The sequence below is a fragment of the Thunnus maccoyii genome, chromosome 9 (genome assembly GCF_910596095.1).
Source record: "Thunnus maccoyii chromosome 9, fThuMac1.1, whole genome shotgun sequence".
Taxonomy (NCBI): domain Eukaryota; kingdom Metazoa; phylum Chordata; class Actinopteri; order Scombriformes; family Scombridae; genus Thunnus; species Thunnus maccoyii.
Window position 1 is genome coordinate 32,819,948 of NC_056541.1, and position 26,449 is coordinate 32,846,396.

General features: G+C 40.8%; 1 protein-coding gene across 3 annotated transcripts; it reads left to right on the plus strand.

The window, feature by feature from the left end:
* Positions 1 to 568: 568 nt before the first annotated feature.
* Positions 569 to 25,739, plus strand: lhx2b (LIM homeobox 2b). Of its 3 annotated transcripts, none has more exons than XM_042420109.1 (5): positions 569 to 1,545; positions 17,334 to 17,536; positions 18,477 to 18,847; positions 22,069 to 22,274; positions 25,408 to 25,739. In XM_042420109.1, the coding sequence occupies exons 1-5, from the start codon at positions 1,504 to 1,506 to the stop codon at positions 25,696 to 25,698; spliced, it is 1,113 nt and encodes a 370-aa protein (XP_042276043.1). In that variant the 5' UTR covers positions 569 to 1,503; the 3' UTR covers positions 25,699 to 25,739. The 3 variants fall into 3 exon arrangements, with proteins under 3 accessions (XP_042276043.1, XP_042276042.1, XP_042276041.1); XM_042420108.1 differs by lacking the exon at positions 569 to 1,545 and adding an exon at positions 14,619 to 15,889 and having other exon boundaries at positions 18,480 to 18,847; XM_042420107.1 differs by lacking the exon at positions 569 to 1,545 and adding an exon at positions 14,620 to 15,889.
* The last annotated feature ends 710 nt before the right edge of the window (positions 25,740 to 26,449 follow it).

The following is a 26,449-nucleotide window of genomic DNA, read 5'->3' on the forward strand; positions in this document are numbered from 1 at the left end:
TCATCTTTACCTGTCCTTTGGCAATGATGTAACCGAGGAAAGAAACAGATGAGGCGTGAAACTCACATTTCTCCGCTTTCACAAACAGGCAGTTATCCAGGAGCTGTTGGAAAACTTAATGGACATGCTTAGAGGGGTTTCTGGAAAATGAGGATATCATCCAAGTAGACAAACACAAAATGATCCAACATGTCCCTAAGGTCGTCATTTACCAGATTCTGGAAGACTGCAGTTGGTGAGACCGGATGGCATCACTGGATACTCAAAGTGGCCCAGGGGTGTATTGAAGGCTGTCGTCCATTCATCTTCTTTACGGATCTGAACCAAGTGGTAAGTATTGCAGGAGTCAAGCTTGGTGAAAACTGTGGCTTCTTGAAGAGGATCAAAAGCAGAATTCATAAGAGGCAGATGATATTTGTTTTTTACTGTTATATTGTTAAGATGCACGGGCAGAGAGTTTTGTCTTTTTATCCACAAGAAGAAGCCAGCACCATTGGGTGAAGTAGAAAGATAGATGATCCCTGCAGCCAAGGAGTCCTTGATGTATCTTTCCACAGCTTCTTGTTCAGGCTTGGAGAGGTTTTAGAGGCAGCTGCAGGGAAGAGGTGTGCCAGGCAACATGTTGATAGCACAATTGTAATTGGCTGATCCAGATACTCAGTGGAAAGACCTAACTGCTCCAACACAACATCCGAAAAACTCTGCTCCTGAGTCAATTAATGCTGACAGTTAAGTGGACTGACCTTTCTAGGTTAGTTTGGCATGAAACTGGGTCAGAGGGCAGGGAGACACAGGTAAGGCAGCATGGCTTGTTAGGATCCTCCCCTCTCCCAATGAGCCTGCTCATTTAACGGACTAAGAGGACAGGAGTCAAAGAAGTGACCAGGCTGGCCACTATACAAGCATCTATTACTGGCAAGGTGGCATTAGCGATCCTCTGGACCAAGGCAGAAGCGGCCCAACTGCATAGGCTCGGCCCCTGAAAATGACTCATGCCTCTGCGTTACTGCTGCGTTACTGCTGCGTTACTCAGCCACACTCAAAAAACCTTATGTATCTCCAGGGTGAAAACTGAGTATGATGCGATGACAAGCAACTCCCACACCACTGACGCCCACCCCAGAGCGTTTCCCTGGAGGAGACCCATGAGGAAGGAGATTTGCGCTCGATCCGTGGAATAGGACAGGGGCTGCTGCACAAAGGTCACACTGCATTAAGAATGAACGACAAAATCCCAAATTACCAACATAATTTTACAGAGCAGGCACCCATGTTTCCCTAACTGGCGGAGAAGCTGGGGTAGCCAGGGTGGGAGAAGCAGGAGTGGAACTGACGGGTTTAACTGGCTCTGGAGGCTGGACATATTAGCTATAAGCTTGTGGAGTCCTTCCATGACATCCTACAGAGTCTGGCTGTGCTGGCTGAGAAGAGCTCCCTGGGCAGCAACTGCCTGGCAGACTGAATCCAAGTCTGCTGGATTCATATTGGCCGGATTGCGCTGTCATGAATCTGAGGCAGAACCCAAATGCAGAGCTGGACAGGCAGGTAGGCAAAAGTCTTTTACTTGGACAATTAACAGACAAGGTGAGATTGAGGCAGGCAGGGGTATTGGCTGAGATCTGGAGAGGGGTATCCAGGGGAGAGGGCTTGGCAGAGGGTATCCCAGGAATAAGGGGTATGGCCCAGGTTATGAGTGGGTCCAGTTACATGCTGAGAGAAACCAAAGGCCTCCAGCGGGTTGTTTAGCTCTCTAGAATAGTAGTCTCCAGTGTTAGCTATATGGATGATAAAGTCACAGAAATCAATGTAAAATCTAACAAAGTTTGGGACAACAGGTCATTGAACTCATTAATAAAAGTGCTAATTGTTTTTGGCGGTCTATACTCTATGTTTAATAAGACAAGAGTTGTGCATTTCAGTGTCAGTGTAAGATATTTGAATGAAGTGAACTCACCAAAAGTGTGTTTCCTGCATAAGAACATATCAGAGAAGAGTGCTGCTACACCTCCATCTCTCTAATCAGACCTAAAAACATCTAAAAAGTAAAAATTCGGAGGTGATGCCTCTGCTAGTGTAAGAGTCCAGCCAAGTTTCAGTTAAAGTCCGTGTGATGAAATAATAAATACGTGTTCTGAGATTGTCACACCACAGAAAAATGTTATTAACCACCCAGCCAGATTTGAATGATTAAAACAATCGCCAAGTATATAAAGTTAGGTTTCAAAATTGTGGAAAAATAAACAGTATTTTCTTCTCTGAATTAACAAAATTCATACCCAACTCCTGTAAAAAAAAATACACAATTTAAAACAGGCCTGGTTTGTATGTGTAAGACCAGTAACATGGATGATATTTTAAAAATAAAGTAACATTAGGAGCCACTGTTTAATATGGCACATATTTTGTAGGTAAATGTGGACTTGTTTCAGTAAAAATGTAACTTAAATGACTAGTAAACAATTCAGTGCACGTAACGTTACTCACTTCTCTGCTGAAAAGTGACTTCATTGTGGCCGTCACCCTTGGAGCAACTGCTTCTCATTCCAAGCTTTTTGGTAAAGTGCTGCCCAGAAAATGTTCTCCCTCTGGCCGGGGATCTCCCAGCTGCACAGCCGGCGCTGAAGCCAAAGCGGCAGCTGGCGGCTGGTGTCAGCCACTGCCGGTGTCGCATCCATTGACTGTACCCGTCCTCCCAGCCGAACAGCCGGTGCTGAAGCCAAGCCGCTGGCGGCTCCACCCATCAACGGAGGATTCAGCTGTTTTTAAAATAATTCCTTTAGCGCTAGCATTGACCGAAAATGGCCCCATTCACTAGTAACAGTGGATTATCTGACGTGAGTCCCAGTTGTCTCCGGCAAAAGTTTGTAAGACCCAGCGTAAAAATAGTAACGATGAGGATGTGTGCTCTAGTGTTTATATAGAGGGGCCACCATTTCAGATAGAAATGGTGAAAACAGTTTAACACTCAAACTCCACAATTCAGTATTCAGTACTACATAGTTTAGTTTACAGTCTTTTCACATGTTTTCAGCAATTATTTTCCAACATGTATAATGTGTTTGAAATGAAATCTCTCATTTTCCTTTACACAGACTTTAAAAGTAATATGTCCAGCTTATGATCTGTAATTAGGTCACTAACCAGCACAGCCTTTCCTTTTGAGTTTTAAAGTTTTCTCATTCAGCCCAGTAGCTGAGGCTGCAGTCTGTGAAGGAAAGCTGTTAATCTGAGTCAGATTTTGATGGTTGGCTGACCTGTGTACAGTTTTCTGTGTAATAAAATGGGATCGCCTACCTTCAACAACTTGAATAGGCATGGTGGGATGGAATAAGGACACAGTCTGTATGTCACTGAGGTGGAGGATATTACTGGTGCTACCTATCCTCCCAATACATCATGGGGACTGCAAGTGGAGGACAATGTTTTTGGTGAGGAATCTGGTGCCTCTGTAGTTTGGATGGAAGTTACCTTGTACAGGTCCTTTTGGGTCCAGAAGTAGTCAAAATTATTAACGAACCCAATTTCAATGGCAATACAAAAGTTCAGTAGTCATTGGTGAGTACTGAAGAGACAACTGAAATTCTCACAACTTTTCCTCTGAGAGGGAATCAGGCCTGATAGAATACAGAGCTTTCAAAGGGTCTGAATAGTATCAGTTAGTGTCTCATAGTCCTGTTGGAGCTTAATTGACTGCATAAGTCTAATATCATTTGTGCCCACATGAACAATAATAGTTAGTTGGGTGGATGTCAGTAAGAACAGGGATAAGTTTAACCGTGTCCAGAATTTTGGCGCCAGGCCTGCAGCATTTGGAATTCCACAACCAACACCCTAACCCTAACTTGACAATAGAGTCCCCAACTAAGAGAAACTCTGATTTCCCATCTGCACAGCCTCTACTGTAGATGGCAAGGTTCGCAGGAGCTCATCAAGGCTGGAGACAGCATTCTTCGTAAAATCGTTCTCAGTGATGACCACAGGTGTGTCCACTGCAGGCACGGCAGTCTGTGAGCCCCAGACCAGAGCAGTTCGCTTGGCATCAGGGGTCATTTTTGTGGCTTACCCAGAAAGGCAAGGGTGCTTGTCCATCAGGGATACTGAATTGGAGCTGGCAAAGTTGGCACTGGGTGCTGAGCATTTCCTTGCTTGCGGCACAATCCTCCGGTCGTGCACAGTGGGATGGCTGGTTGGAGCCAGGCTATCAGTGAGCTCAGCTAGCGGTGCAAAGGAGTTTAAAGGAGGCAGGATATCGACGTTGCCGCTTGGAGCAAAGAGATGGAGCGAGATCCTACTCTTACCCTTCACAACATCAGCCTAGGAGTTGTTTAGAGGTTCATCCCAGCAGGCTGGCTCCACAGAGCATGGTACGTCGTGCCATGGAGGCTCCAGAGCAGCTAGTTGGACATTTAGCTGCATTTGCAGCTGGAGAAGGTCATTTATTATGTTCTTAATGGATAGCAGCTTGGATTTGATGCTGGAGATCTCTTACAGACACAACATGGGCCCAATGGTAGGTTTCGCCAGCTGTATTCTCCTCCACTAGTTTGGGATTGTCCATGTTGTGTTAGCTCTAGGCTAGTCCAAGCTAACAAAACAGATGTAAACAGTATCCTGGCAGTCCATGTTTTGAGAAAAGTCCATTCAAAAGTTTAACTGAAGATAATATGAGGCTTCAGCCATTTGAGCCAGTCAAATAAAGTAGATATCCTCCACAGTTACTGGAATTTAAGCGTCAGTGAAGCCCACAGTTACGGTCTCTTTCATAAGAAGTTACTTATGTGTGTCTTTTAAACCATGGACAGTAGTAGTGTAACTATTCACATCAGTTTATGGGACCATCATGACTCAAGACAGCTAATTTAGCAGCTATTATCTACGTTACTTTTTGACTGAAACTAACATTTTTGTGCATGTTGTAATAATTCAATTTTCACAATTTAGACATTTTACAAATTTAAATAAAAACAATTCGATATATCACCCAGCCCTGATGTAAACAGAACTTTTGTTTGTTTACAATGAAACTTCACATGGTACCTTTAAGCACAAATTATACTTTCCTGAATACCCGGGTGGGTCCATACAATATAAATTTCGTCATTTGCACATCTATGATACTTCTTACAGATGTCAACATACTGCCCAAAATATATAACTGCATGCAGCATATGTCAGCACACACAGTGCACATACAACACACTGAAGGAACGCAGGATACACAATGTAAAAATGCACAGTTAAAAAGAGGTATATTAGCAATCCAAGTATTAATATGTCCTTAATGGAATGATCATTCTCATTATCAATTCCAAGACATACAGTAAACAAAGTGAAATTAGTTATTGGGACCCAACCGTAATGCATGAAATATGTACTGGCTTAAATTCCAGAAGCTGCATCTGGTGGCCAATAGAAGAACTACAGCACTTCAGAGTTGGATTCACCCATCAGCTGTTGCTGCTTGGCTCCTCTGCATCATATGACAAACTACTGCCTGTTTCTAGATGTATCACTATTTGGTGTCCCTCTCAAATTTTGTGAACCCTTTATTTTCATTTTGAGATACTAAATTTGAATTAAATTAGGCTGAGCTTTTTTTAGTCCGCACGCAATCACTGAGACTGCATTACTGTATGGACGTTGTTGAAAAGCAAATACAGGCAGTGCTATAGAGCAGCATGACCCATTCTCATTCATAGGGTCCACTGGGCACACAGCTCTTGACTGGCTCAATCTCGAGTCATTCACTCAGTTCAGTCATGGGGTTTTGGAGGACTTTTGCTGCTGGGATGGAATGAGAAACAAGAACGCTGCTTTCTTTTGTCCCCTTTTTCTCCTTCCTTGTACCAGCTCCGGCTCTGTCCTGCATCTGCTAGGCGGATTAGGCTGACAAGACGGAGGTTGCATTATGTCCTGAGGGGGCTTTACTGTAAGGTTCGCCACCAGTTCTCTCTCCCTCTGTCTCTCCCCACTTAATGTACTGCTTCACTCAAAAGCGGCTAAATCTTTGTTAACAGGGAAACTATGAACTCACAGGGAGTTAATCAGAGTCAGTGCAATGCCGGCTATTTGCATGTGAATTGGCTGTGGCTGTATACCAGGCCTCTTTATGTCATTCACTCCACAGAGCCTCAGGCTTCTGTCCTCTGAGACATCACATTGCCATAGGTGCATGTTGGGGAGAATTATCTGAACGTTCTTATATACTGCAAGGAAATCTTCTGTTAATGCATCAAATAATCAACTAGAAAAGTGATTTTAGCTTCCAGTCTGCACCAAGAAAATCCAGATTTTCCCAAACTTTCAAATACACATCAGGTTCTTCTCATTCTATTTTCAGTTTAAAACATTTTCTAAATCTGCTTTATAATGATTATTCATGTTTCATGAGAAATTTTGTGCTCATTTTGCTACTTTTTTTACACGCTGCTGTTTATCAGATGCTTACTGTAAAATATAACAGTTAGTGGATGAATTTTAGGATATTAAATACAATTTTTCAAATGTGCTCTCATGAATTTCCTTTTCAGATGTGATGCAAAGTTGGGTAGTATCAGGAGCCATGCTAACAAGCCATGTTCCTCCCTTAACGAAACTTCCTTGCTTATTGTTTTTCTATATGGTTTGATTTGGAAAGGTTATTGAGAGGGGGAGGAGAGGGGATGTCAAAGGAGAGAGTAAATCTGATGTGGAAATGTAGACTTAGTAGGATTTATCCATTTGAGAAAAGACCTTTTCACTTGTTTTGTTGGTTTATCCCCTAAACCCCGTCTCACCCCCCTGCCTAAAAGCTTTTGACATCTTCATCTTGTTCACAGTGGGCAGGCTTTGTTTGCTCTGCTTGAAAAAGCGGATGGGGCTCGGCCCTCCCCTCTCCGTGGCACAAGTGTAGGACTTTGCCATGGCAAAGGGGGGATTTCTCTTTCCTCCTGCCCCCTCCTTTTCCACATAACTACAATATGGTCATTGTCTGCCAGTGAATAATGTGGCCACTCGGGCAGCATGGACTGCTCCTCAGGCTTTGACTGTGAACCAGCTCTTTTCTTCAGCGTGAAAGGACTCTAATCCATGTAAATATAAGACTCCGAGTACAGCCTGGCCATGGTGGGGAGAGTGAGAGGGAGGAATGGAGGGGAGGGTCAGCAATTTAACCTTTGACCCAACAAATAAGAGGCATGTAAGTTTTAGAATTGCTCTCCAAAGAGGGGCTCCTGTGGCAGAATGAGCTTCTTTTGTAATCCTCACAGTCTGGGTCTGATTGACAGGGGCTGGGATGGGAGCACGGCGCAACACAAAACCAGGAAAAAAACAGTACCACAACTCTGCAATGAGAAAGAAGACAAATGGACGATGCTAATTATTGATTACCTCTGTCCGAGATACAGCTGTTGACTTGACATAATCTTTTCAAATTTAGGGATTTGGTAAAACAAGTTTACCAGAATTAAAACATGCTCTCAGAATGACATCAATTAAATAAGTGAGGAATAAAAGTTTTTACTGGAGTCTTACCACAGCATCCTATAGCTTTAATACCAGGAGGAGCGGTAAAGCACAATGCTGATCAGATGGACAGAGTTTATCTGGGGCGTGTCAGAGTCAGCTGAAGCTTCCCCACTGAGAAATGACTTGTGCTACGTCTTTGAACAGGTCTGAAAGATATACAGTACCGAGAATGACAACACTGTCTAATATACTGATTAAATCACTCTCATGTTTTTCTCTCCGTCCATTTTCAGCTCCAACCTTGAGCCCTGTTGTCTTTGAACAAATTTTTCCAGTATTTAATGGTTGCCTTTGATGATTTCAGACATTCCCATGTTGCATGCAATTTATGCATGAGGTAAAATCAAGAAATTGTACCCTAATTAGAATTTAAAATCGTAGTCATCCATATGTTTTTTTTTCTGAATCTGCTGAATAATAAACTTAAACATGTGTTAGTCTTGTCAAAGTATATCAGTTAAGACTTTGCTTATTTCATAGCATAGAATGTCTGACTATATGTACAGACTGACATCAATCAGCTGTTTATAGTCATTTCCTGCCGCTGCATGTGTAGAATAGATGGAATAAAGAATCTCCAAATATGAGCTATATTTATATATTAGTGGTGAAAAGAAACTAAGTATAAGTGCTGGGTTTTGGTTCAATTTTAATGAATTTATACTTTACTTGGGTAGTTACTTAAAATGATTAAGTTACTTTTATATTCTGCTACATTTGAGAATAAAACATTATACTTTTTATTACCTGACATCTATAGTTACTGTACTCAAATTTAAAAAAACACCTCTAAATCTGCAAGTTAAAAATAATATGTTTAAATGCTGCCTAAATGTTAACGCATCAGAAATAATCTAATAATCTAATCTAATCTAAAATTTAATAATGTAACCTTGAAAGGAAAATTCAGTGGTTTTACATTTTGATTTTTCTATTTTTGCATAGATAAAGGATGTCTATACTTCACCACTTCCTACATATTGCAATAATGCAATTATGTGGGTTATATATTATATCCACTATATCCATTTAAAAAAATAAGCACTTTTGTAAATAAAATGAAAATGTGTGTATGAGGATCATATCAGTATCATTATTATTATTTTGAATATTGACATTTAACCTGTGCAGTTTCAGCCCTAATTGGAAATCAAACATTTGTGAATTCATAATTCATGTTCTTACTATTCTTAATACTATTATCTCACCAACACATCATCTCAATGCTGTTTGTGTGTGTTTTTCTTTTTTTTCTGTGCTCCCTTATTCTTAGAATGGACATTTGGTTTCATACACTGTCTTCTCACAGGCTTTTACCACAGATTTTGCCCAAATTTCCTTAAAAAACTCTGTAAATAATCAAAAACAATCTGTAACATTTAATACTTTCTATTCATGAATATGTAATGTAATAATGTATGTATATATACAGTACATCTAGTGTATACAGGATCATTTCCAGCATATCTCTGTGCCAAATCTGGACCACCATGCCTTTTTCTGTCATTTTCCAACACTATGTCAGTGGAACATACGCTGCCTCAGTGTAAGCAGTGAGTCCTGGAATATGTTGTGCTGAAATGTGAAGAATAAAGAAGAATCAGGCTGGTTTTAACTCAGAGCCGCTGTGTTCTTCACTGCTTCCCCCCTACACTCACTCTCCTCCTGCCATTACCGTGACTACCTGTAATTTTGGACGGGTCATTAAAACAGCGGTATTCCTGTTGAGTCATCCCCCTCATCACTGTCTGCTGTGTATTTCTGGATGCTTTCAGTCAATGGTGTTTTTTTTCACAGCACTTCCCAGAGATCACCTGTCAATCGACCAGTACCATACTGTGACATCTATCACTCCAGTTAGTGGGGTTTGAGCTAACTATTTTTGTTCCATTACGTTTCCTCCTCTAACCTCCTCCTTCTCTCTGTGGCACAGACTCTGAATTAAGTGCTGCCATCTTACCAGCTGTCACAACACTGTAGGAAATAAATGAAGTAGCTCAGAGGTCTTCTTCTAGGGAGCTTTGACCAATAAAACACAAGAGCACCCTATCGGGAAAGGTTTTATAGCACCAGTCTGCCAAGTTTTCTCTCAAGGGCCTCATAGAAATAAAGATTCATTTTCATATATTTAATATATGTTGCATAATGTGAGTGCAATGGGTTGCCAGTTTGACTGTCAATATACCTCATATCTGTGTTGTTCTTTCGCTGTATTAAAAATGTAAAAGATACAAATGAAGAAGAGGAAAGAATTTGGGTTTCTATGAAAAACTGTCATGCAGGATGCTACAATACCAGAGGCAAGCTTCTCAACTCTCTCCTCTTTCCTTCACTTCCCTCCCCTCCATTCCTCACTCGCTCTAACTTACTTCTTGCTAGGAAACAGGAGGTAGAGGAAGCAGGAAAGGAAACAAGGAAAGAAACAGCAGCTGACTCATTATTGTATAGAGCAGTGGTGTGCGCATATGAAGAAGGGAATATTTTTCCCTTCTCACAGTGTCTAATTTTAGTCATCTTTAGAGAAGGAAAAAATACATTTAGAATTGGAGAAAAGTCTAAAAAAATAAGCAGAATTTTATAAACTAATTCCACTTTTCTGACTGAGGAAGAGATTTGATTAAAGGGAAAAAAGTACCTTGAGTTAACTTTTTTTGTCCAAACACTGTTTCTAAGGTGAAGAATTAACTTTCTGAATAGCTGAATAGCATTTTTTGACCCTGTAGATTCCTCTTTCGAGCCTTTTTGGGGTCCCGACCCCCAGGTTGGGAACCACTGTAGTAGATTGTTTTTAAATGGCATTTGTTTATCTGAAAACTAATCTGACAATTACATTAAATCTGCAATCTTCAGCTCTACATGGATGAGACTGACATCCGGAAGGCTCAGGTGTGCTGTCTGAACTGCTGTGTGTTTATGCTCATGTGTGCATTAAAAGTGTGTGTGCCAGCGACTGCGTGGATGGTGCACGTACAGTGATTAGGTGATCCGCTTCCTCCCTTTCATGTGTTTTTAGTCTCCTCTGCTTTGTTCCCTTTCTTAATTACAGCAGAGCTCTCCTCAGAGACCATGTAACCCACTCCCCACTTCCACAGCAGCATCCCATTAAAGCCACGCACCCGACGCCTCCCCTCTACCTTTATGCAGAATACAATTAAAAATGGGGGAGAGATCAAAAAGATGCCAGGAGCCTGACGAGGGTGATGTTTTTCTGAGAAATGCAGATTTGTGTTATTGATGGCTGCCCCGTTTGGAAATCATTACGGAACAAGGAGTAATCAGTGGAGCTGCATCAGCATTTTAGTCGTCGACAAGCAGCAACACCACCCCCTAACACACACACATACACACACACACACACACATGCGTTGTCCTTGGTTACTTTCAGGGACCTTACATAGACTTCTATTCATTTCCTAGAGACCTACCCTAACCCTAACCATAACCACTACTTGCCTAACCCTAACCCAAACCCTAACCTCAACCACGAGCCGGAAAATCAGCCCAACTGGGGACACACACACACACACACACACGTGCACACACATACACACACACACACACAGGGGCATATGCTTTCTACAAAGTGTTTAAGTTAGCTGCTCACACTGTTAGTTTATTAGTTCCATAGTGGTTATTAGGATTAGTGCACTCTGGACTTGTTGTTGTTGTTGTATTTACCCAATTAAACAACAGCTTTAAAGTATACACGACACGAGTCTGATAGCAGCTCATATTTCTGATACTTTTTCATTTAAATAAGACATGTTCTGTCGGTAACAGCTGACATAAGGTTGTATTTCCTTTGCACAGAGCAGAGCCTCAAACAACACTCTCATTAGTCTCAGTTTCAACGTCCTGAAACTGTTGTTTCACCTCGACGGGAGGAAAGTTTAGGAGCAAACACTGAATCTGTTATTTCTGATATTTTTGGCATCACAGTGGGCAGATTTGAATGATTTTATTACTGGGCATCAGTGCTCAGTGTTGACCACATAATGTGATCTGTGAGTGACTGATATGGATAAAATCATTTTTACAGTATTTGTGGTTTTATATTGTCATCAGGTTGCGACTGAGGTCAGGCGCTCACTGTTGAGCCTGAGGGGAGCGACTGCTTTTAGACTCTCAAACAAAAAAGACATTTTATTCCTCATATCATTTATACCTCCATATTAAATAAAATACACTGAATAAAATTGCACTACTAAATAAAATATGAAAAACAATTTGCAACAATTTTTTTTTTTTTACTCCGGGTCTCTGGTCAGAATGGTCTTGGGGGTGGGGGGGTGGGGGGTGGGGGGGTAAAATCCTGGTATGGTCCTGATTGTAATATTGATATATTTAATATAGGAGATTTTAGGGAAAATCAATCAGCTTTTCATGGATAAAACAACCAGACTGTGATGTGTGTTTTTGACACTAAAGTGAATTAAATACCTGACGAATCAAGAACCTCATCAGATTTAATATCACCTGCTTATTGATTTGTTCCACTGCCCACAATGGACTGACCTGAGACTTATTAAAGGGATAGTTACCGTCATATAAAACATATGACAACATTTCTGACTGTGGACAAATCTACATTCACATTTTGCTTCAACTCTAATTTGAACCTGCAACCATCACATCTGAAAATACTGACACTGAATCCATATTAAAACTAGACTTCTCTTATATTCTTTCAACCAAACCTAATGGATAAAATGTTACAATTTAAAAAAGTGAAAAAAATACAGTATACTCATAATTATTTGCTTATTTCTGCTGCAGCATGGATGTAACAGTGACTTGCTCCTCGTCCCATCAGTAATATTTGTCTGAAGATAATTTAAACTTAAGAAATGATTTGATTCTGAACAATTTGTTTCAATGTGAAATCTGTTCAGCGTTGAGCAAAGCTGCCTAAAATAAGTTTTTATTTAGACTTTATACAACTTTTTTAAGGCTGAAATTGTCAATGAGGTGGCCTGTTTGTAAAATGTGACGGAAGTTGAAGGCTGTATTTAAAAAAAAAAAAAAAGCATAAAAATGTTTCCTGCCTGGTGTTGGTGATGGTTTTGCCTTTCGATTCCCTTCCTTGCATCTTTTTATCTTCCAGCACTGAAGATGTGAGTCAGCTTGCCCCCATGTTAAAAAACCAGAAGCGTGTGGTTGGGTGGGAGGGTGTGTGTGTGGGGGTGAGGGGGGGTGTAATGTAATTAATTCAGTTTTTACCTTTTTAAATAAACGTACCATAGATGAATTAAATATTGGACTATTTTAACCAGCGCAGCTCTGTCTTAACACGCTTGATACTGTTGTTAATTATCATATTGTGACTTTTTTTTTTCCTCCTCTGCTCTGAAAATTGTGAGCACACATTACTGAAGATATTCCAACATATAGTCCAGACCTCGGCCAACATTTGCATAAATCATCTCTAAATTCAGTGTAAACGCGCGTCTTCTTCAGTCTGAGAAGTGACTTAAATCAAATCCTAGAAACAAGCCAGTCCGGCTCTTCTGATACAAACACATATAAACTGATATTTTTTCCTTAATCTTACACTACCACCTAATATCATATTTCATACACGCCCGCAGACATGCCCGCTGCCGCTATGTTTAATGTATAAACCCAGCCTTATAGCAGATAGAAAACGCAGATGATAAATATGCATGTATTCAATTAAGGGTATTACAGAGGGGTGATTTGCATAAGGATTTAGGAGCTTATAACATCATATTTGTGCTATAAAACTTCACAATAGCCTAAACGCGAGCTTTTATGCGCGGGAGGGGGAGGACAGGTATTTTTTGAAGGAAGCGAGGAGGAGAAAAGAAATAAAAATATATCAGGAAAACGGCCAGATACAATTCTGCTATTATTATATAGCATTAATCTGCTGCCAAAATATTGTTTTTTATAAGCAGACATATATAAAAGAGTCAGGAGGTTGAATTACTGGATAAATTTCGTTTTTTAATCATTTCACTAACTGGTTGAATTGACTTCAGTTCCAAACAACAAAAGCCGGAGCGGTGATGTGATAACGTGTAATTTTCTCCCACACCGCTGTAACTACCGTCTTTTGTGCAAGATCAAACCTCTCCTCCGGTGCTCAAACACGTCCTCTGATGACGAAGTCCACTCCCCCACCCCCCCACCTCCTCCCCTCCCAATTAAGAGCAGAGAGCTAATTAAAATGAGCGGATCCGGGATCAGTTCAGCCTCTCGCTGCAGCCCCTGCTGCTGCTGAACCAAACTGCTCGCTGTCTGTGGTGGAAATGCAAGACTGAAGCCGCTGGGTTACAAATGACATCGAATCACAGAGAAGTTCAGGAGATGAAGCTAGAAAAAAAAAAAAAAAAAAAAGATGCTGAAATGAGGTGACACCCAGTGGCGCCAAAAATGATTTTTGCGCATTAAGACTAAGTTAAACAATGTTCACTAATGTTGTGTTAAACACACTTTCCTCTCTTATCAATAAACCTTCATCCGTTCATTTTTTTGAGTTTGATATTCTGGCGTCGTTTGACCTGATCTGCATTAATATCTCTGGAGAATTGTGACATTTACTGATGACATTTTAAGGGCCTCACTTTTCAATCTGGCCCCCAGTTTTTTTTCTAAATAAAGCTTTTTTTATATAGTTTATAACAGACACCTTCCACATACAATATAGGCTAAATATGAAATAACAACTATAAGTCAATACTGTGGATATTGTTAGTAAGAAGCTAAATTAACATTCATGTGTTTTGATTTGTTTTTGTGTGTGTTTGTGTGGTTCTACGGTTTTAATTTCGTCATTTTAATCAAATTAAAAACACATGTCATATTGACAGCTGTCTGCTTCTTTATTTCATGGCTGATTTTGGAGACTTTTGTCCAGCCAGGCAGCAGGTTCAGTGCCATGAGGAGGCTGTTAGCAGCAGCAGCAGCAGCAGCAGCAGCCTGCTGTTGTGGAACCCTCTCTGTGCGTCACTTGAGTAAAAGTCCCAGAAGACCTCTTCAGTGCGCGCACACACACACAGCTCCAACACCTCAGCATACTCTCTCCTGCTCTGACTCTTCCTCTTCTCTTTCTTCAACTGACCTGTCAAACTGCAGCTCCGGACGGACGGAAAGATAAAAAAAAAAAGGGGGGGACGGTGGCCGGTGGTCGGTGCGTATAACCGAGGCAGGGGCTGCTGCTTTTTCCAGACCGGTCGGTAAACTATAGCCAAACAGTTCGGTGACGGCGGAACAGCCAATGAACATAAATGGTGCGTCGTGACGCAACAGGGCCCCGTTGATAAGGAGCGGAGAGTCCAACCGGGACCTGAGAAGGAGGAACGGCGGTTTTGGGGGGCCAGCAAACACTCGCCTATCATCAGTCAACGTAAAGCCAACTCCTCCTCTTCTGCTGTTACGCACATGCATCCTCCTTGGCAAAAGACAAAACACTAACTAAACAAAACAGACTACTGTAAAGGAAAAGCGCTTCTCACAGACGGCCGTCGGGATTTTAGAGATGAAAAAGCTTTTTCTGTTTTTCTTTTTTTTTTCTCCCATATTTTCTCTGCAAAAAAGTAGTTTGAGCGACATAAATCAGCTGCTGTGAGCATCAACTTGGACTGTTGAACCTGGAGGAGGGGAAGAAGCTTTTTTTTTTGGAAATATCTTGTATTTTCTCTCTGACTGTGTGGTGCAGTAGAAGGCTGCTGCCCAGCTTTGCCAGTTGTACAGATTAACTTGTTCTGCAAAAAAAAAGGGGAGAAATTTTGCGAATGCCTTGCAGACTGCCGAAAGCTTGAAATATTACTCCCGGTGAGGAGGAAGCATCGGTGCCGAGACCCGTGCAGCGGGGGCTTCCATAGTTGGTATGTTTATTCACCGTAAATGGAAAAGAAAAAATAGAAAGAACAATTGGTAACAGCAAAGAAATAATATCACACCTGAGAGAAAAAATAGATTCCGGTCGGCACAGCGAGAGAAGCGGAATCTGTACCCTTATTTATGAATTAATCATAGCTTATTAATAATGAGAGCTGCAGAGATTCGGATGACGGTTTCCATTGGCAGATGAGACGTAGTGTGGAGAACACGTGTCCAATTTTTCCCTCATATTTTTTCCTCCCTGATCTGGATTTCTCACTTGTCACGGCAAGAAAGGAAAAACCTCCGAAAGACTGAATTTTGAGTGGCGTTATTGCGCAGGGTTTCGCCTCTGATGGACATCTTGGCTTGCAGATCCGAAGAGAACAGTTATAATATCCTCCCCTCTGCGGCAACGATGCTTTTCCATGGCCTCCCTGGAGGCGACGTGCACGGTGTGGTGGAAGAAATGGACCGGAGAGGAAAGAGCGAGTCAGCAGCCATCAGCTCAGCCATCGATATGGGGGAATCAGAGACGGTAGGAGAGATTCATTTGGCCCTCTCGGCTTGTTAGCGCAGACAGCATGGCAGCCTGGAAACATGTGACAGTGGCTGTGTACTCTTAACAGCTCCCAACACTTTGTTTCAGTCCTGAACGCTTTTTATCCTCAATTCACACACAAAAAAGTATCAAGCAAAGGTGTCAGCTTGTTGTTTAGAGGGTTTTAAACGCCTCTCAGGCTGCTGAACTTCTCTCAAAAAGCTTAAACCTTTTTATTTCTTCTGCTAAAGTTTAGTCTAAAACAAAAAAACTTCTTTTAGTCCTAAACGGACTCAAATTATTCAAGGAACAAAAAGAAAACATTTGTCTTTAAAATGTAGCAATTTATCGCTTTAAATGTGCCTTTAATGGTGCGTTCAAAACACAGGTTTATAACATGGACAGCACAGCGCAGACTCAATAATTCACAAACAAAAATAAAATGTTTTTGCACAAATTTGCACAAACATTAAGAGTAAAAATCCGGCTTAACTCTCGTAATCTTCTCTGTGTAGAAAGTGTCTGCTGGCATAAAATTCTTGATTTAAACAGATTATTATTCAGTCAAAATAAATACCTGGAATTATTAGAAAGAGTTCAGTAATAATTACTAACAGCACTGCAATGAAAATGAAATAAATATGAGAAATGAAATTTTAATTCTGCTTCCATCTTCATTTTCAAATGATTTTGTGGAGGCTTTACGTGCGTGTGTGCGTGCACGTGTGTTTGTGTCTGTTTTGTAGGCCTTAAATGACTGAATCCTTTATCATAAACATCTCTGTGTGTTATTGAATCTTCTATCAATATTATCAGAGAAATTAACAGCAGAGCTTCTCCACCAAAAATAATGATTTCTATAATTTCATTCAGTGTGTTAAAGCTTCCTAATAGTGACTTTATGTAAATTACTTAACTTCATGTTTTTTTTTTTCATTTCCTGTTGTAGTCTGGCACTATGAGAAATATTATAATGGCCTTATGGTAGCTTTTATAATCCTCTGTAGTCGCGGTGTAATTCATATTATTCATACTGTAGTCAGTTAGTATTTTATTTATTGTAACTAAAGCATTTTCATATTTCTAATTCCTGACATTTATCTTTTTTACTGAATTACATTTGTGTTTCTAAAATTATGAATAATATTTTAACATCCCAGCAATATTCCTTTGTAGCGTTATTGAAGTTGTAAAGACGAAAATACATTACTGTTATATTAATATAACAGGCTATAATATCTCTATAATCTTCCTCAGCAGTGAGATCTGACTGAACTTTCTTATTTCTCTGATGATAATATTCTGAGTCTGATGACTTTCTAGCTTTTGATATTTTATTTCCTCTCCCGTCTTATAATCAGTCCATATTGTCAGGATGCTGTAATAAATCCTTTGCTCTGTATTTCATGTCCTAACGCTGTCCTCGTGCCTCTCTCTGCAGTCCATGCCGTGTATGAACAGCGAGCGCGTCGCTCTGTGCGCGGGCTGCGGCAGGAAGATCGCGGACCGCTACTACCTGCTGGCCGTGGACAAACAGTGGCACATGCGCTGCCTCAAGTGCTGCGAGTGTAAACTCAACCTGGAGTCTGAGCTCACCTGCTTCAGCAAGGACGGCAGCATCTACTGCAAGGAGGACTACTACAGGTAGGAGGGCGCGCAGGGCCTGGAGCCCCTCAGTCCACCTACAAGTGTCCACGATTCTCCTGTTTAAATGGCAGCAGAGATAAATATCTGTTTCCTAGGATGGTAACTCTGCTTAGTGAAGATTTGTACAGTTCGTACAACATAAACGACCAGAGATGTAATGTTCTTTTAACGATGTAAAAACAAACCATGCAAAAACTCAAAATTCGGTTTTAAATTTTTAAAAAAGGGCCATGATTGAAACATTATTTCTCTCTCAAAAGTCATATCCTGATAGATTAATATGAGTTTGTAAAAGCTGATTTTCTTTTGTACTGATGACAGCTGACATTTTCTGCCATAATTCCATAATATATTTGTTTGTTTTCATGACAAATAATGTCGTTATTGTTCATGTGTTTTTCTCTCAGCGAAACACTGTTATCTACAGGAAGTACGGTAGCCTTCTAGGACAGAAAGAAAAGAAAAGAAAAGGAGAGAAATAAATTATTTTTGAGGTGTTAAAACTCTCCACTGAAAGCCAGATAATGAAATAGCTACTTTCAGTGTTAGCATCTCTCTGGGGGAGGATGACCCCCCCCCCCCCCCCCCCCCCCCCCCTCTTCACCAGCCCCAGCCTTCACTGACAGGGAGGCCCTTTAAAAACCAAATTATTCTTCAACTGGAAATATAAAAACATTACATTTGTATGTTTAGTTTCAAACCTCTAATAATCGGCAGCTGGCTGATAATATCCAGATGAAATTAAATTACAGTATCTTCTAACACATGTAGGCTATGAGTGTAAGTTCAAGGAAACTTTAGACTCTGTGTGTGTTTGGCTGCGTTAAAGTTCGGGATGCATCACAGCACATCCAGGCTGCCACACACTCACACACCCCACAGCAGGCCCGCCAGGCTGCGTGTCCAGCCGCTGATGAGGTTTCTGTGTTGTCCGCAGAAGATTTTCGGTGCAGAGATGCGCTCGGTGCCACCTGGGGATCTCAGCCTCGGAGATGGTGATGCGGGCCCGGGACCTGGTCTACCACCTCAACTGCTTCACCTGCACCACCTGCAGCAAGATGCTCACCACCGGGGACCACTTTGGCATGAAGGACAGTCTGGTGTACTGTCGGCTGCACTTTGAGACTCTCATCCAGGGAGAATATCAGACACATTTTAACCACGCGGACGTTGTCCCGCACAAAGGCCTGGGCCCGGCCAACACGCTCGGACTATCCTACTTCAACGGCGTGGGGACAGTGCAGAAAGGCCGGCCCAGGAAGAGGAAAAGCCCCGGGCCGGGGGCCGAGCTGGCTGCTTATAACGCAGGTAAGACGGACATTTCTAGAAGGGCGGGACGATGAGAAACAAGGATATGTTGCGGCTAAATAAAGTATTTTTAGAAAATTCATTATTAATTCATAAACAATTCGTGCTTTATCCGGAATTGACGTCAAATAATCATTACATTTGCTCTAAAACAGGGAAAAAAGTTAAAAAAAAAAAAAAAAAAAAAAAAAAAAAAGATATGTGCCTGTTGGCATCTAGAGAGCCCTGCAGCGTGAATATGAGCTGATTCAGACTGACAGACTTCATTAATGAAACATTCCTATAGGGACTTTTATAGTGTCTGTGCTCTGCATGAACATAACTTTATCATAGAATACAGAATACACTGCTGTAATATTTCTATAGTATGTCCACAATGAGTGTATCATAACTTTATCACAGAGGCTGTATGGTGTCACTATAATATTAATTTCATATCTCTAAAGGGACGCGTTGCGCCAAATATATCGTCTATTGATCTGGTTGCTTTATTTTGAAAGATCCTCGGTCTTCAGTGATATTCAGTGATTAATTGTATGTGTACTTATGTTATTTTTGTTCATATAGAAGCTGAGATTTTCTACTGAGATAAGAGTTTCTGTCAGAAAGAACAGCAACATATTTATGTTGAGGCCAAACATGGCGCATGAATAAGTCTTAATAACAGTGAGAGAAGCTTGTAGACCAGCAGTGTCTGATCAGGAAGGATTAAAACTAAACTATCTGAGAGAAAAGATCATCACACAAAAAACATCCAAACACTGATTCAGGTTTATAACATAAGTTTGTAAAATGAATCAATTCAGGCTTTAAAACATTTATTACAAACAGTTTGAATATGTCAAATATGTGGATTGAAGTTTTCATGTACATTTCATAGAAGCATCTTACATAAAGTTTATAAACTGAATGAAAAAAAAATGTAAAAAAAACAAAACAAAACAACAACAACTGGTATGCAGTTAAATATCACATTATCAAGATTATTAAATCTAAATGATCATCTTAAAAAAAAGAAAGAAAAGTTGTTGTTGGCTGCTGGTTTTGAAGTCATGTTTCAGTTTAGTGAGTCTGTTAGAAAAAAAAAATCTCCCATGTCCTCTTTGGAGGATAAAAAAAAAAAAAAAAAAAAAAAAAAAAAAAAGTTTTTTGATGTTCCGGCTTTTGCGTTCACCCTTTTCCACTTGTCAGGCTCCATAGACATCTACAGACCCTAACACCCCCCCCACACACACACACACCCCTCCCCAACCACACACACACACACACACACACACACACACACACACACACACACACACACACACACACACACACACACACTGCTGGAGCCTTTTTGCATTGGGACATGGCCAAACTGGGTGTGTACCAGAGAGATCAATGTGATTTGATGAGTTATTCACTGGAAGAGAGAGCAGGGAATAATAACTTTCTTACAGCACTATCTGCTTGGAATCTCTCTCTTTTTTTATGGTTTGACTTCAGTTAATTAACCTTCCAATTATTCTCATAAACAACATGTTGATTACAATCTATACAGCGTGTCAGAACCCAGGACAGAACAAGAGGAGAATCATCAAATTATTTCTCCTTTTAATTATACTGATTCTCATTTACACAAAACTTTTGAACAGTATCACTTCTGTAAGCTGCAACAAGTGAAATAATTATATAAATATTTTTTTTTTACTTATTTTAACACTTTTTTTATCTTCTTCCTGGTTCCAGCTATTGTTTCTTCAAATAAACAGCATCACTTTCTTTATTTTAAGATATTCTTTTTTATTAAATCAATTAATTAAAAGAAGTCAAATGATTTCAGCTTGTAGTGACGGACTTTACTTTAAGAAAATGAGAATTTTCAGTCATTTTAAGAGCACAAGATGTCATCATCCAGATAAAAGCAGAGAAGGGAGCTAAATGTCAGAATAAGTCACTCACAACCAGGAAAAAAAATAACAATAATAAATGTAGCTTTTTTTGTGATTGTGAGTATTTAGTTAAAATAAACAGTGGGAACTAAATGAATGTGAAAGCAGCTGTAGGAGGAGGATGAAGAGGCAGTGCGCCCTCTTCTGTTGTCAACCAGAAACAACATCAAAGCTTCACCTGAACAAATCACATGAGAACATGTGGCGACCCCGAGGAGCGCTCAGCTCCAGGATGTTATTAACACAGTGGATGAGACTGTCTGTAGGAGGATGAGTAGAGACGAGCAGGAAAACGTCTACAGGCTGCTTTTTTGTTAAAATGCTGCAGCATATGCTTTGGCCAGAAAGCAGCATTTGTTCTGCCTGGTGTGTATGGGCTAATTAAGTGAAGTGTTATTCTGATGGTTTTCACTCACTTCATATTCATCATTTGCAGCGTTCTGATATTGAACACGAACTGTTATGCATGCAGCAACACTTTGGCCGTTGCCAAGAAATTTGCAGGCTGGGACAAATACATGTGTGTTGTGTGTATGTGTGTGTGTGTGTGTGTGTGTGTGTGTGTGTGTGTGTGTGTCTGCTGAAGCCAGGCTAGCACCTCCTCCCAGGATAGACAGACAGAGATGAAGATAAGACAGACAGAGGAGGTGCAGACTGCGAGCCGATCTGCAGCTGGAAGAAACAGCTGTCAGGTCACTGTGTCAATTTGGATCAGATTGATTTTATGGATTGAAGTGACTGAAAAGGAATCCAGGCTGACGTGAGAACAAATGAATTGAACATATGAACGATGACATAAAAAAATCTTGAAAAATGGTTCAAAACGATATTTTTAACAACAAATTTGCAGTTTGAAGCATTTTAAAACTTTTATCTTTCTTACTTTCTACCTATTTTTTTTCTCTCTCCTCAAGCTTCACATTCAGAATAAATGCTTCCATCACCTACCTCTCTCACTCATGCCCTTCATGGTCAAGCAGCCTCAGGGTCAGGGTCATAAAGGGGGGGTGGGGGGTCGCTTGATATGCAAAGCTTTGGGGGATTTCTTGATTTTTCTTTGATACGTTAAAAATAAGTGCATTCAATAGGTGTAAAATGCAGTATATCCTTTCTATATGATGCATTTGGGGCTGCTTCTGTGCACACAAATGGAATACACATTGATTATCGGGGTCATGAGAGATGCAGGATCTAAAGCCCAAAATGTCCAGTAGAAGCAGGAATGAACAAACCAAAACGATGATGATCTGTCTAATCAGCTCTTCTCTTTCTCTTCCTCTCGGCCTGTAGCTCTGAGCTGCAACGAGAACGACGGCGAGTCCATGGACCGGGACTCCCAGTACAGCTCCAGTCAGAAGACCAAGCGCATGCGAACGTCCTTCAAGCATCACCAGCTGAGGACCATGAAGTCCTACTTCGCCATCAACCACAACCCAGACGCCAAGGACCTCAAGCAGCTCGCCCAGAAGACCGGCCTCACCAAGCGGGTCTTACAGGTAATCAGAGCGGCCTATATGCTTCCCTTTACGCAGGGGGGGAAAGGAGACAAACGCCAACGAGGGTGAAGGAATTTCACTTGTTTCCAATGCAAATCAGCCTGCGTCCAAGTGTAAAATATATGAAGTGAGTTTTTCCTGAGAGAAGCCAAATCAGCTGCTTTATTTTAACATATTGCTGTTTTTCATGCCGCTGAAATTCTTGGAAGACTTTCACGAAGCTGAAAACAAGCTGAGCAAATTCAGAAAGGGATTTTCTTTCTTTCTGTCTTTCTTTCTTTCTTTGAAAAGATGTAGAATTTCTGATTTCCTTCAGGCAAAACAAACAGTTAAAACTCAATAATATGTGTTCATATTAGAATGCAAAATCTCCTGAAAATGAAAGCAAAGCCGTAAAAGAAATGTAATCTATTTCAGTGGACATCGTGATGTTATGTTGAGGACTGAGGGATGAAAAACAAAAGCTCTGTAGTACACGCAAAGAAAGAGAAAAGCACAACAGAGCGTTTGATTTCCACAGAAGACGACAGCAAATTATCCGGGGGACTGAGAAGAAGAAATGAGACAAAAAGGTTTCTGAATCAAAAATTTTCTGAGAAGAAGAAGAAGAAAAAAAAAAAAATCATCCCGCTGCTTTAATTAACGCTCGCAGAAAACAAAGCAGTCGTTTTGCTTTGATGCGTTTGAGTTTTCATGCCTGTTATTCCAGCTGAAGCGCCTCTCTCTCTCTCTCTCTCTCACTCCGCTTGTTTCCCATGGCTCCATCATGATTCCATCACTAACACGCTCCAACACTCAGCTCAGCACAGACCGTTGCCTCAGTCACTCCACATCTCACACACTACTTTTTTATTATTTTATTATTAGAAAAGACAGCAGAGATTAAGTGTATAAAATTAAGTCCAGAAAATAAAAATAAAGCCACATCAGGGACGCTGAGAAACTCGACGCTGGCTCCAAAACTGGGGTGCAGGGCCCTCCGGGGGTCTTTAAAGGGGTCACCGGGGGCTTCGGCAAAATGACGAGAAAACCATTAATTTCATTGTCATTGTAAATATGAGCATAATGGCTGCTTTTATCCTCATACACAGCGTAGACACCTCCATGATTATCTTCTCAAAGCATCAGTGAAAACAGGGAGCCAAGGCTCTCTATTTTCTTGTGCAAACATAAAAGAAAAGGCTTTATTTTTCTATAGCTACCACTGCCTTTCTCCTCTGTGACTAGCCATAAGAAGTAAAGGCTTTTCTAAGTTTTGCACACAGTAGAAGAAGAGTGCCCCGGCTTTGTGTTTTTAAGTGTTCTTTTATCTTTGACTCCAGTCAGAGTATCTGCAAACAGACTTAAAACAGACACGAGGAGACGCTCACTGGTGTGTGCTCTTCACTTAAAGCTAATAGTGAATGGTGGTAGTGGTGGTAATGTGGGTCTGCTTGCGGTTCTGGGACATCAAAATGTTTTAAGGAGCGTATCAGGATTTTACTGCAAATGATCCTCCAAACTACAAACAACAAAATACATGGTTCCCCGATTGACTGGCCCTCCCTGTCTGCAGGATGACATTGTTTGTCAGTAGTAAAGATGTTATTTTTCCTAATAATAAAATGATTTATGTGACTATTCTCATCAATCACAGCTGTGTTTAAAGTTTGGTTAGGTTTAGTTGGGGAAACGTCATACATAGCGTGGGTTAAAATAACTTCCTGGTTAAAGCTGTGTTATTAATATACATTTGTTTTTGCTGCTTGGGGGCAGAATTGAACTCACGTGTTGAATCCTCATAAAGTTGACATGTTAGCAAATGATCACACATCCAGCAGACTGGCAGCAGTAGTAGAGTTAGTTGGTTTCAGTCTGCACCGACTCCTCAGGGAAACATCTGGCTGTTTATTCACCAGCTAGTTGTTAACTTTGTCTGTCTGATGTTTGGTGCTGGGCAGGTAGTGTACAGTCAGTGCAACTTCACGGTTATCGATTGCACATGGTCATAGTTAGTAGAAAACAGGAAATGAACAACGGTCATTCATGTCAGTCGACCTATCAATCCACATAAATCTCTTCCTTTTTCAAGGCTCTGTAACAATGTGATGCTGCTGCCTTTACTTCTGACAAACAAGAGTCACACATTTCATCAGGGAAATGTAAAGATGAGTCTTATTTAGACGTTTGAACTGATGCTGTTGTTTTTCTTGGGAGGACAGTTTCAGTTATCTTTACGTTACAGTTAACCATACTGAGATCCCTGAATGTTTTTTTTTTTCTTCTAGGCAGCCATAAGTCTCCATTCATTCATTTCATCACACTATGAATATTAACTTGCAGAGACTTGAAACAATACTTAAGAATACAGTAGGTAATGAGAGTGAACATCACATCTGCTTTTATTAGCGTCACTATTACTATTATTATTATTATTATTGCGTGGTGATGCAGTTGAAAAGCCTGCGCTGCATTCAGCAAAAATAAAATAAGACACGATGCCGACTGCGTTCGCTGTGACCCGTTACGTTTCGACAAGTTAACTGTCATGCCGCGTAGCTAGCTGACTGTTATCAATGGCAGCATGGAAGACAGGAAATCTGATTGTGTGTTCAATGAATGCTGTTGGAAAGTATACATGATTTATATTTAAAGAGTTAAAATGTGCAACAAAAAAAAGATCATTTAACCAGCAAAGGTTAAAGCACGTGGGGCATATTTCTCATTTATCTTTAGTGGTATCTTTTTTGGTTTTATTTATATTTGAGATTACTATAGTCCCAATGAAAACTGTTAATAAAGTGCTTGATGATCAGTAGCAGGGATGCTGTTCCTGGAGAGAGATGTTTTTGAACATCATTCTTTATTTCTGTGAGCATCACATGTTGAGTAGACAGATATCTCAAAACCTGAACAAATAAAACCAAAACTATCTGTACGGTTAAATACCTATAGAGGTAAACGATGAGCGATATCCAACATATCCCAAAGCCACAAATACACCACCTGAAATGACCCTTTAGGAACCTCTGGTGAACGCTTTTATATTAATCTTTGTATGTTAGTTTGTTGTCCTACTGTAACACTAACATCAGTAATCTGATGGAGAATCTGTGGTATGATACATTTTATTGAATATTTTATTTATCGGCAGGTCTGGTTCCAAAATGCTCGAGCCAAGTTCAGGAGGAACTTGCTGCGGCAGGAGAGCACCGGCGTGGACAAGGCGTCCGACGGCTCCACGCTGCAGGGCGGGACGCCGTCAGGCCCGGCCTCAGAGATCTCCAACGCCTCCATGAGCCCCTCCAGCACCCCCACCACCCTGACAGACTTGACCAACCCCACCATGCCCACCGTCACCTCCGTGCTCACCTCGGTGCCGGGCGGCATGGACGTCCACGAGTGCAGGAGCCCATCACAGACCACGCTGACCAGCCTCTTCTGATGGACGGAGCCGCGTCACATCCCCTCCTCCTCCTCCCCCACCACCCACCCCCCACACCCCCCCAACACCTCTGCTCCACCCTGCTGGATCTAAAACTGAGCACAATTGACTCCTTTGAACATTAAACGGATTAGAAAAGAAAAGGTAACAGAAACAAAAAAAGAAAAAAAGATTTCATTTTGCTCTGAGCCCATTAGAGACTATTTGCATAGTGAGGCGGCCAAGCCTTACAGATGGAACAGTTGTTGTTATTTTGATGTTGTTGTCTTGTCGAGAACTGAGGAGACTTGATTTGCATTTTTCAATGTTTACAGAAAGAGACTGCGGGGGGAAAAAAACTGCTTAATTTTTGGAAATTCATTTTTTCCAGCACAGTATTTATGTTGTTGTACAAGAGTCACTGTTAGAAGGATTGTAAAAAAATCTTTTTTTTTTTTGGGAAATCTGAGATTAAACACAGGTTACAATATCCTACGACTGCCATGTGCCTTACAGTCCATTTTATCTTAACTGCTGTTCTCAGATGTCGACCAAGATCAGACAGGAATGATTCGACTCAGAAGAGAAGATAAGAGGGGTAAACCACCCTTACGGCTTGTGCGCATGAGTGTGTGTGTGTGTGTGTGTGTTGTGGTTAGTTCCTATTTGTGTTCATGTGTCCGCACATGTGTATTGTACGTACAGTGCTACACATCCTGCAGTGCTTTAATTTAAAATGTTCCATTTCGAGGTTACGCCTGATGAGAGTTAC